At 36.7% G+C, this 11885-nt stretch overlaps 1 protein-coding gene across 1 annotated transcript; it reads right to left on the bottom strand.

Moving 5' to 3' along the window:
• Positions 1-193: 193 nt before the first annotated feature.
• LOC141331581 (CCN family member 1) lies at positions 194-11879 on the bottom strand. Its single transcript, XM_073836631.1, has 4 exons — positions 11861-11879; positions 10016-10420; positions 7015-7193; positions 194-3015 (listed from the first exon to the last, which is right to left on the bottom strand). Exons 1-4 carry the CDS (start codon positions 11877-11879, stop codon positions 2710-2712), a joined length of 909 nt encoding a protein of 302 aa, XP_073692732.1. The 3' UTR covers positions 194-2709.
• Positions 11880-11885: the final 6 nt, after the last annotated feature.

Here is an 11885-nt window from a genome sequence, read left to right as displayed (position 1 = left end):
TTTTTTTTTTTAACAATTTTCAGGTTAAATTGCTTGGTAATAGAACAGAAGTTATATCTGATCACTTGGTTTTTTACATTTTAAACCTGATGTAACCGAATTTGACTAGGCAGTTGAAATGGTAGCAGAAAAGCCATTTTGTAGAGAACTACACCTCAGTATAATAAAAACAAATGATCACACATGAATTGCATTGATTTTACAAGCCAGTTTATTTGATGGATGGTGAGTGGTTGTCCTGTCTTAAGAGATAAAACAAATCTTGTAATACAAGACCATTTTAGATCAGACCCGAATTCAGGTCTTTTCAAAGTATGTAGCATAATACATTTTTATTCATGAAGCATTCAATCACACGTTGGCAGCTCGGTGTCATTTCCTGATTATATAATCCACTCGAGACTTAGTTTAAAAGGCTGTACAAAAATGTTTTAATGAAAGCATACAAACATCAGCTGTGATTAAATTAGATTGACCGCAATAATGCTTAATTGGTAATCAGAAAGTCTTATAAAACAGGTTAAGAAAATACCTCAGATGCACATTCGAGATCAGAGGATCAATCTTTTCGCGCCAGACGAGAAGAAAATGCATAGGAACTAAGTTTCTTGTACAACGGCGTTGCTTAATTACCATAATATTAAGTTAACAGGGTAGTTGTGACCGTTGTGTTCGCGCCTCCATCGTTTGAAATTTTGAATTGTGTTGGTTCAACCGTCAACTGTCGTTAAAGACATCACACAAAGGTGAAGTAATAACTAATGTTATTTAATTGATTCTACAACGCAACTAGTGCCCGATTATTATAGGAAATAAACTTGAAACAACAGAAAGCTGTTCGTTTTTTAAGGCGAGACACTGCAAGTGAATAGGCAAAAAAAACAAAAAAAATAGTCATCACCTTACTTAGTTGATTGATTACACTGATAATTGCAAATATTTTTTTTATTTCAAGTTTTCTAAAATGTTAGGTTTTAATATGCAAATGGGGCGTTATTTAATGAAATATGCACTAATTTGCTTATATTTCTAGTACAAAACTTAAAAACTGGATCATGTCCGTTTCACAATTTTTTTATTTTTTTTTTGACATATTAAAGTCAAGGGTTTTTACAAGGTTTTTACAGAGGGGTTTCATTTTGTCACTCCATAATTCAAAAAAATACTTAGAACAGGCAGGAAACAATATATATATTTTTGTACAGTTTTTGGGGGAATACAATGTTGTATAAAATCAAGTAAATTATAGATGAACAATTCCCTCTGTAAAAAACCTTCAGGATATAGACAGGAATAAAAAATATCAAGTTTGGTGTGTGTAAGTGCTATTGAAGTGGAGATTTATGGCTCAGTGTAGGAATAAAAATTTATTTTGAGAAAACAGCATTTAAAAATATAGATTGTAATTGAAATCTATGGACACAAATAGATAAAGTGCTATAAAAGAAACACTTAACAGTGCCTTTTAAGGTTTTCTTTTGACTAGTCTGAAAGACACTGACAAACCAAAGAGCCCAAACTCAAAGTTGACAGGTGCATGAAAAAAAAAAAAAAAAAAACGTGTTTTTGCCTGCAGTGTCTCTCCTTAAATCAAGTTTAAGTGCAGCATTTATTCAGTCAGCAGCTTTCCACAATGTAATTTCTCCAACTTGCTGCTGTAATGAACATGGCTTCTGAAATGGAAAATGTATAAATAACATTTTACTCAATTGAGATTGGGAATTTGAATGAATCATAACTAAAAACAACACAATTATTCAATGACAACATGGCTTCTCCCTTTCAAAAGTTTGGGTTTTTGGTCTCAAAGCCTGTTCAAGCCCTCGTTCTTCAGGGCAGATGGCGTGACGTCACCTCCGTCAGTTCGTGCACCAATGCCTGGCAGAAATAAAGACCGCTGCATCATAAAACACAGGCAACAGTGCCATTTGCACGAGGCTCTGCCATCACGTGGTAGATTATAGACCAGCGTTTGAAAGAACCGTCCCACCCATTACTTTCAAATTACATGTTTACATCAGATGCTGGTGTTTTAAACATATTTTTATTGCAAACCAAAGGGTTACTGGGTTTCTTTCTGCCCCCAAAGAAGAGGATTGTAATTAGCTGGGAGCAGAGGAGCCGACGTTTTGACGCCAGGGAGCTGTGGCACTTGGCAAATATCCCTCGGTGAGTTGACGGAGTCATGGGCTCACGAAACCATCAGTCTCAGTGTCGAGTCCACAAGCAGCTGAGTCAAACCCTGGGTAGCTTACAACGACTGTTCTTTGAACGTCAAGGCAAAGCAATCACTACAGAAAAAGTAAAGACCAGCCCTTGTGAAGCTAAGAGTCGGTCTCACCACATTTAAGCGTCTAATCAGCGTCCCGCTGAGGCATTTTTTGTTTTCCTCCAAAACCTGCTGAAAGTCTCGTCTAGATAGCGCAGGTGCCCCAGAATGCATCACTGTTCATGGTGAGGACCAGTCAATCAGAAAATCCATTGTATATATTCACGACTGGGATTCATCCCGTCCCGGATCCTCGCGGAAAGCGCATCTACTCTAAGGCTCTCGGTACAAGGGATCGGAAACCCAAAATTGCCCTTTATTCCACGTGGATGTGCATTATAATGATGCCTCGGCCTAGCGTCTACCCAGAGTTACACTTCGAAACGCTACTCTATTGGACGGGGAAAGGCATGGGGGCGGGTCTTTGGACAAACAAGATGTTAATCAACAAACTTGTGCATGTCGCCGTACAGCCAACGTTGGGGCGGGAGCGCCGCATCGTTCAGGTGGCCACATTCGTCGTTGCACTTGCAGGACTGCACAAACATGACGGCCCTCTCGAAGTGCTCTCCATCGGGGCAGGCGAAGAGAACGGGGGCTGTCCGCGTGCGGCGGGGTGAGCAGCATCGCCCGTCCTGACACGTACCGCAGTAGTTGGGCCGATAGAGACGCATGCTGCGGCAGCCAGCGTAGCGCAGACGCAGAGGCTCGGGAGACTTCTGGGTACGAGAGCACTTCCTCCCCTTCTGTTAAACAAAATTAAAAGGCAGGTTACAGTCATGTCTGGAAAACAAGTATTCAGTGATGACTTTTTAAACTAAAAATAGGAATGTCGATTGTTTTTTATGCCCTGAGAATACAAACATTTTTTAAAAAGTTTTTAAAAACTTTATAAATTTGCGAAAACGTTGACGTCATGTGCATTCATAGACTGTAAAGTTGGGCATTTTAACATGTGGAGTCTATGGGATTGACTCCCTTTTGGAGCCAGTCTCTAGCGGCCAGTCAATGAATTGTATTTTAAGTCACTTCCGTGTTGGTTTCAATAGAGACCTTCAGGATCGTGGTGTTTTTTTACAAAGTTACATCGCCAACTACTGGCCTGGCATGCATAATAGACCATTTTTAGTAGGGGTGGGAGAAAAAATCTATTCCCCGATGTATTGCGATTCTCTCTTCAGTGATTCTTATTAATTCAGAATATAGCACCTTTATATAGCACCTGGCCTGAGAATACAAATTTTTTTTTAAAAAGTGCAAGTTTTTGAAAATGTTATCCACATGGTAAATAAGAAAAATGCAAATTTCCGAAAACGTTGACGTCATGTGCATTCATAGACTGTAAAAAATATGGACGTACTGTCCGTGACGTCACCCATAGGTTTCTGAAGAGCATTTTTAAAGTCGGCCATCGCCATCTTGGAATCCCGTCATCGTGCGTCACTCGCGGATAATCGAAAATGGGTAAAGAGGCATGACGTGGGTGGAGCTGGTTGCTGAAACCATGCCTGCCTACATAAAGGTGAAAATAAAGGTGCTTTAAAAGGTTTAACAGCGATGCCATAGAAGAACCTATTTTGGTTCCACAAAGAACCATTCAGTTGAAAGAGTTCTTTAAAGAACCATCTCTTTCTTACCTTTTTATAATATAATCTAAAGAACTTTCTTTTGCCAAAAAGAACCTTTTGTAAAACAGAAAGGTTCTTCAGATGTTAAAGGTTTTTTTATGGAACCATTTAGAAAAAAAAAACAAAACAAAAAACGCTATTCTATGGCATTGTAAAGCACCTTTATTTTTAAGAGTGTAGTGCGACAGTGGTGACAGCAGCGGCAATCCACCAGTCACTCAAGTGGCCATGCCCTTGATAATGCAGAATTTATCTCTACTGTCTGACCTTCAGTTCAATCCCATTGACTCCCTTTTGGAGCCAGTCTCTAGCAGCCCGACGATGAATTGCAGTTTAAGTCACTACCGTGTTGGTTCAATAGAGCCGGAGGTTGCCGCTTGTGTGCATTATGTGTTCTATCAGGCTCGTGGGGTTTTTTTTTTTTTTTTTTACAAAGTTACATCAACTACTGGCCTAGCATGCATAATAGACCATTTTTAGTAGGGGTGGGGGGAAAAATCGATTCTCTCTTCAACGATTCTGAATCGATTCAGAATATTTCAGACAGTAGAGACGCGGCGGACTTCATTGCACAGAATTTGCACTGTGAGACAAGTGCGCATTGCTTGACAGTGTGTGTTTCCACTCGACGTGTTTTACTTTAGATATGCTTTCATTTATGCCGTTGGATGCAGTATTATTAGATGCACGAAACTCGCTAGTTTTTAGTTGTTCTTGTGGCTCTGCGTAAACCAAGAAATAAAGAGACAGAGACCATTTTAGTATATTGCTGTTGTGTAAACATACGCCAAGACTCGCTAAAATTTACTTAATGTTTTTTTTTTGTTTGTTGTTAAATTGTCTAAAAATATCATAAAAACAAGATACATTTACTAGATAAGCAACACTGCATTTCATAGCATCAAGTTTTCATAAATTCGGTCTTTAATGTGAGTGTATTTAGTTATACTGCATTGACAGACCTTTTCACATTGGCAGATACGTGTTCTTGTTTTAATCACAAACTCACTTAATTCTGAGAATTTTTATGTCATTTTGCATCTCCAGTACACAACTTTAAGAATGTTTAGACATTTGTACTAGGAATGCAAGATAAAAATACTAAGGAAGTGCAGCACTTTCTATAGTGAAAGTGTCAAAATGTAATTAAAATATCACATTACATCATGTATGTTCACGTTTACTGCTGAAGTACTCCCGATGTGACTGTTGTTGTTCAAGATGCTTACATACAGCGGGGAAAATAAGTATTTGACACATCAGCATTTTTATCAGTAAGGGTATTTCTAAGTGGGCTATTGACACAAAATGTCCACCAGATGTAGCCATCAAGCGAAATATTGAATTCATACAAAGAAATCAGAACATTTAAGTATACAAGTTGAGTCATAATAAATAAAGTGAAATGACACAGGGAATAAGTATTGAACACACTTTATTTAATACTTTGTAGAAAAGCCTTTGTTGGTGATTACAGCTTCTAGACGCCTTTTGTATGGAGAGACCAGTCATCTGCATTGCTCAGGAGTGATTCTGGCCCATTCTTCCACACAAACAGTCTTTCAAACTTAAAGGTTCCTTGGGCCTCTTTTATGAACTTTGATCTTCAGTTCTCTCCATAGATTTTTGGTCAGGTGATTGACTGGGCCATTCAAGCAAATTGATTTTCTTTCTTTGAAACCACTTCATTGTTTCCTTGGCCTTGTGTTTGGGATCACTGTCTTGTTGAAATGTCCATCCTCTTTTCATTTTCAGCTTTCTGGCAGATGGCAGCAGATTTTTATCCAGAATGTCCCGGTACATTTCTCCATTCATCCTGCTTTCAATAATATGAAGTCTGCCAGTACCCCTTGCTGAAAAGCAGCCCCAAACCATGATGCTTCCAACCCCAAACTTAACTGTTGGTATGGTGTTCTTGGGGTGGTGGGCAGTGCCATTTCTTCTCCAAACATGGTGTGTAGAATGACTGCCAAAAAATTCTATTTTGCTTTCATCTGACCATACTATAGTCTCCCAATAATCCACAAACTTTAACCGAGCCTCAACATGCTTTTTGTTCAGCAATGGAGTCTTGCGTGGTGAGCGTGCATGGATGCCATGGCGGTTCAGTGCATTGCTTATAGTTTTCTTTGAAACAACAGTACCTGCTGATGCAAGGTCTTCCTGAAGTTCTGAGTGGTTCTTGGCTCTTGGAGAACTCTCCTGATTATTTTTTGGACTCCTCAGACAGGGATCTTACGTGGAGCACCTGATCGTGGCTAGTTTATGGTGAACCGATGCTCTTTCCATTTCCGGATAATGGCCCCCACAGTGCTCACAGGAACATTCAGCATTCTGGAAATGCACCTATAACCATTCCAATCAAACTGCTTTTCAAAGATAAGTTTACGAAGATCTTGAGAGAGTTCTTTGCTTTTACCTATCATGAAGTCTTTTCTGTGTGCCTTCTGGGTAATGAGAAGCCTTTATAGGCCATCAATTAGGACTAAAGCAGCTGATATCAATTAGTACTGATAGGGGGCAGGGTTTCTCTCTCAATACTGACAGATTTCAGGTGATCTCCTGGCTTTCTATGTCATTTTGCACCTTGTTATCTTCATGTGTTCAATACTTATTCCCTGTGTCATTTCACTTTATTTATTATGATTCAACTTGTATACTTAAATGTTCTGATTTCTTTGTATGAATTCAATATTTGGCTTGATGGCTACATCTGGTGGAAATTTTGTGGCAATAGCCCACTTAGAAATACCTTTACTGATAAAAATGCTGATGTGTCAAACACTTATTTTCCCCGCTGTATTTGGAAATATACCCGATACCTAATAATGTTACAAGCAGACTTTCAAACTGGAAAACACTGCAAGAGCAACATTTCCATTGTGAAACTGGACTAGAAGGAGCCAACGGCCAAATGATGATTGCATGGTTTAGATTTATGGATTTAAATTTAATGAATGTTTTTATACTGTTTAGTTTGGTACACCAAACATGTTGTTTAGAAGCTGGTCATTTTGGTCAAGCAAAGAAGATTTCTCAAGTTATATAAGCAGATATAAACTGCTCTTTTCAGCAGGATCTTGTGCTAATTCTGCAGATAATCTGTGATATGTTTACCTTTATAGGCACAGCCACAGAACTACAGGGACGAATGTTGCAGAGTCTGGTTTCCTTCAGCAGCTTGCACTGTGCGTTCTCATTGGTGACCCGAGACGAAACGCCCATCCCGCAGCTGCGCGAACAAGGCGTCCAGCTTGTCGTCTGCGCAACACATTGACGTCCGGCTTGCTTCCATGCTATGAAGAGCAAGAGAGAGATGGGGTAAGTTAGTACACAGGCACCATTCACCCAACAGGGAACACTGACGCACAGAGAAAGTGATTACGGCGTGCAGGGAAACAGCTGCCTGACAGAGGCACCGTGTGTGGGGCTGGTTCACAAGGATCTTGTGGAAAAGAAGCGGCAGGCTTCTAAACACAAGCACTCACACAGAAGGGCATGCAGGAGGAACTGCCACAGCTCACATTGGGACTGATTGTCAATTGAACCGAAACCCAAAGGCAGCCAAAGGGGGCGTTTACACAGGACACATTCTTGCACTCTGCTGCACTATTTTTAATTGTTGGTTTATGTAAACATATGCTAAACAGACGTCATTGATGGTAGAGATGCATATCACAGTCTGAGCCAGGGTTATTATAGTTACCTTAAACTAAAACCATAAAAACATACTTTTTAACATCTAAAACAAATTAAACATTTAATTTTAGATATCTCATTTTCATTTAATTTAACTTGCCTACTAAATAATTAAAACTGAAAAAACAGAAATAATAAAAAACAAAAATGTCAAAAATATACAACAAAATTACTTTAAAATTAAAATGAAGATGCAAAATACGAACGTAATAACTAATACACATATAAGGCAAGCCTCCACAGGTAAATAGGGAAAAATTACACTTAAAAAATTAGTCCATTAAAACAAATGTTTTGTATTACAAGTTTTCTGAAAATGTAGGCTATGTTTAAATAAGCCAGCAAGGCAGTTTCTACTTAAATATGCATTATTTTCAGAATATACATCTGAACACTGGATTTAAAACTGACATATTAGAGATAAAAGTTTTTACTGAGGGGATTTTTAATAATTTTATTTTTGATCACTTCAAAAATAAAAAAAATACTGCCAACAGCCAGGAAAAAATGTTTGGATTAAAATGTTGTGACCAGTATGAATAATAAATTAACAAACCCCTCGGTAAAAACAGGAATAAAACGGTTAAGTTTGGTGAATGTAAGTGCTGTTGAAGTGGAGAAACAAACTAATTTTTGAAGAAAAAAAAAAAAGAAAAAAACAGGCTTTAAATACTTGTATTGAAATCTACAGACATAGATAGAGTGCAATAATAAAATCAAGTGGATGATGTATGAACAAACTGTTCTTTAAAAACTCTCTGAGTATAGATGGGAATAAATATGTTGGAATGAATATGGTGTGTGTAAGTGCTGCTGAGGTGGAGAAACAAACTTATTTTGAGAAAATGGCCTGTAAAGATTTGTATTGTAATTGAAATCTACAGATGCAAATAGAGTGAAACAAAATCAAGTGAATGATGTATTAATACACCCTTCTGCAAAAACTTCAGACTATAGATGGGAATAAATGTTAAATTTGGTGTAAGTGCTGCTAAAATGGAGAAAAAACTCATTTTGAGAAAATGGCCTTTAAAGATTTGTATTGTAATTAAAAACTACAGACGCAAATAGATACTAATAATAAAATCAAGCGAATGATGCATGAACAAAACTATCTACAAAAACCTTCAGAATATAGATAGAAATAAATATGTTAAATTTGGTGTATGTAAGTGCTACTGAAGTGGATTTTTTTTTTAATAAAAACAATGACCTTTACAGGTTTGTATTGTAATTAAAATCTACAGACGCAAATAGATATGATATATTAACATACCATTCTACAAAAACCTTCAGAATATAGATGGGAATAAATATGTTACATCTGGTGTCCCGCTGAAGTAGAGAAAAAAATAATTTTGAGAAAATGGCCTTTAAAGATTTGTATTGTAATTGAAATCTACAGACACAAATAGATAGAGTGCAATAACGAAGTCAAGCGAATGATGTATGAACAAACCCTTCAACAAAACCTTGAGAATATAGCTAGGAATAAATGTGTTAAATTTGGTGCATGTAAGTGCTGCTGAAGTAGAGAAAAAACTACTTTTGAGAAAATGGCCTTTAAAGATTTGTATTGTAATTGAAATCTACAGATGGCAATAGAGTGCAATAATAAAATCAAGCGAATGATGTATGAACAAACCCTTCTATAAAAACCTTCAGAATGTAGATGGGAATAAATATGTTAAATTTGGTGTACGTAAGTGCTGCTGAAGTGGAGAAAAAAATAATTGTGAATAAATGGCTTTTAAAGATTTGTACTGTAATTGAATTTTGAGTGCAAAGATAAAATCAAGTGAATGATGTATGAACAAACCCTTCTACAAAAACCTTTAGAATATAGCTAGGAATAAATTAGTAAAATTTGGTGTATGTAAGTGCTGCACAAGTAGAGAAAAAACTACTTTTGAGAAAATGGCCTTTAAAGATTTGTATTGTAATTGAAATATACAGATGGAAATAGAGTGCAACAATAAAATCAAGTGAATGATGTATGAACAAACCCTTCTACAAAAACCTTCTGAATATAGATGGGGATAAATATGTCAAATTTGGTGTATGTAAGTGCTGCTGAAGTGGAGAAAAAAAACTCATACGCTTTAGCGAATTGGAATTGACGGAAATTGAACGCAAATAGAGAAAGTGTAAGAAGACCTAAATGTGTATTATAGATGTTTTCTTTCCACTTATCTGAAAGTATATGAAAGTAAAATAGCCCTAAATCCAAATATGGTTTTCTCTGAAGTGTCTTGCCTTAAAAGAATGGCCTCGTAAATCTACATGCATTTCTGTGCTGATTTGTGCTTTTGACATATGAAAAGCCTTTCGATTGATACTTGATGACCAAAAAGTCTAGTGCAAATTACGAAACACAAGTAGGGGAAACACAGGTAAACACACAGAACAGTGCCCTCACCTGGCAAGTGCTTTCGACTGCGTGGTTTGTCCCACTTTTTGTCCACCTCTATGAGTTCGTTGCTCAGGGACTCTTTGGGCTTGTAGGCGTACGGCTTTGCTCGGGGTTTCTTGAAGGTGTGCATGTCAGGGAACAGATACGGAGGTGGCTGTGGTCGTCTGAACACTGGTGGGAGGACAGAGGACTTGCCGTGACAGTCCACGCTAAGGCAGCACTGGCCAGGGATTTTGACCAGTCGAGGTGTGGGACAAGATGGCGACGCCAGTGGAATATCAGTGGGGCAAAGGGGCACGCAGCCCACTGCCCCGTCGATACAGGTGCACTGGTGTTTGCAGCCCGCACGGAAGTTTTCTCCATTCTGATACATGCGCCCATTGTATTCACAAGAGCGGCCTTCCAATTTGGCTGAAAAGAAAAGGAAAGAAAGGAGCAGGACTCGACCATTAAGAACTGATTTTAGTAATTTTAGTCAGTGTAAAAAAAATTCTCAGAATGCTCTTCAAGGTTCTTCCAGTAACATTAATAGGACATTTGTTCAAAAACATTAGCTGAAAAACATTATTTAAACAACGTTAATGGAATGTTACTTGTTTCAGAATGTTTTTGAAAACATAAAAAAAAATGTATATTGTATAACATTTTCACAACTTAATGGTAACGTTACCAAAGGGTTCTTGAAACATTTTTTTAGCTAAGGTCTAAGTCAGTATTTTGTGTTGTTTTCCAGTAGAAATATCAAAACATTCTTTAGATAAACTGCCATTAATTATGATGTCTTTTGAATGACTTGCATTGAATTATTATCCAGAAGATGACCTGCAGAGAGTGACAGTAAGGGGTTAAACTGAGATTGACACTCTATCCTTTGCTTTTATGAGAGAGGCTCTATGTTTAGGGCAGAGTGGAATTTTGACTTGTTTACAATGTCGTTGAGCGTCAGATAGTCTTTGGGTGTGTGAGACGCCCCCTAAACCCCCCCCCCCCTTTAGTCCAACTCAAATAACTGCCTTAATATAGATACTAGCTCAGTGCACAAAATCTCCTCAGTATGTGAGGAAATGAATGTCTTAATAAAGATAAAACCTGAAGCCCAGGGTGACCAAACTACATCAGTCCCCTAAGTTAGAATTAACCAAAATTAGAATCACATTATTCAGCAGTTTGTCATTCAGTTAATTATGTATGACGTTTATTAGAAATTACTTAAATTAATCAAAACCTTTCAACAAGCACATTTTCAATAAATATAATTATGAATGATAAATTCAATGACTAATTCTTGAATATAAAATTAGAATAAAGTGTTTTCAATAGTTTTTTTTTTTTTTGGTGGGGTGGAAAATCAAAAGTTTTGTTAATTTTTTTGTAAATATTCAGTAGCCTTTAGTTTGCATTATTATGTTTCTGGCAATGAAAATTAATTTATGATTTTTTGTTATCCAATCATATCAATTTTCATCATCAATATCATATTTTCTGACAAATAGGCCAATGCAAAATCATTACAAAACATACTTTGATATATGCAAATTAATATTTAATATGATAAGAAATCAAACTTATATATTTAGATTTATAGGCTAACAAAAATTAATTGCAATTTAAAGTTGTACATTTTATAAATTTTAAATAAATTTATAGAAGCATATATTGTAATGTATTTAAATATGTAAAAATGAAATATATTAATTTAATTATTTTTAGTACATATTGTGATATATTCTAATGATATAGGCTAAAGAAAATGAATGTAAAATATTTAAATGCACTATTTAAAAAAAAAAAAATCTAGAAATTTTTTTTGAGACTCCAAAAATCAAAGCTAGAGTTGATTTGTTCACTCACCGCGGCAGATTCCGTGCATACTGGC

This window comes from Garra rufa, chromosome 1 (assembly GCF_049309525.1).
Source record: "Garra rufa chromosome 1, GarRuf1.0, whole genome shotgun sequence".
NCBI lineage: Eukaryota > Metazoa > Chordata > Actinopteri > Cypriniformes > Cyprinidae > Garra > Garra rufa.
The sequence above is the reverse complement of the archived record's forward strand: the minus strand, read 5'-3'. Positions and strand labels throughout refer to the sequence as shown.

Excerpts from the sequence above, each read along its gene's own strand:
- LOC141331581 (XM_073836631.1), bottom strand. Across the intron at positions 7,194-10,015 it reads CAGTCGAAAGCACTTGCCAG|CATGGAAGCAAGCCGGACGT; the intron begins GTGAGGGCACTG and ends TGCTCTTCATAG. Across the intron at positions 3,016-7,014 it reads CTGTGGCTGTGCCTATAAAG|AAGGGGAGGAAGTGCTCTCG; the intron begins GTAAACATATCA and ends TTTGTTTAACAG.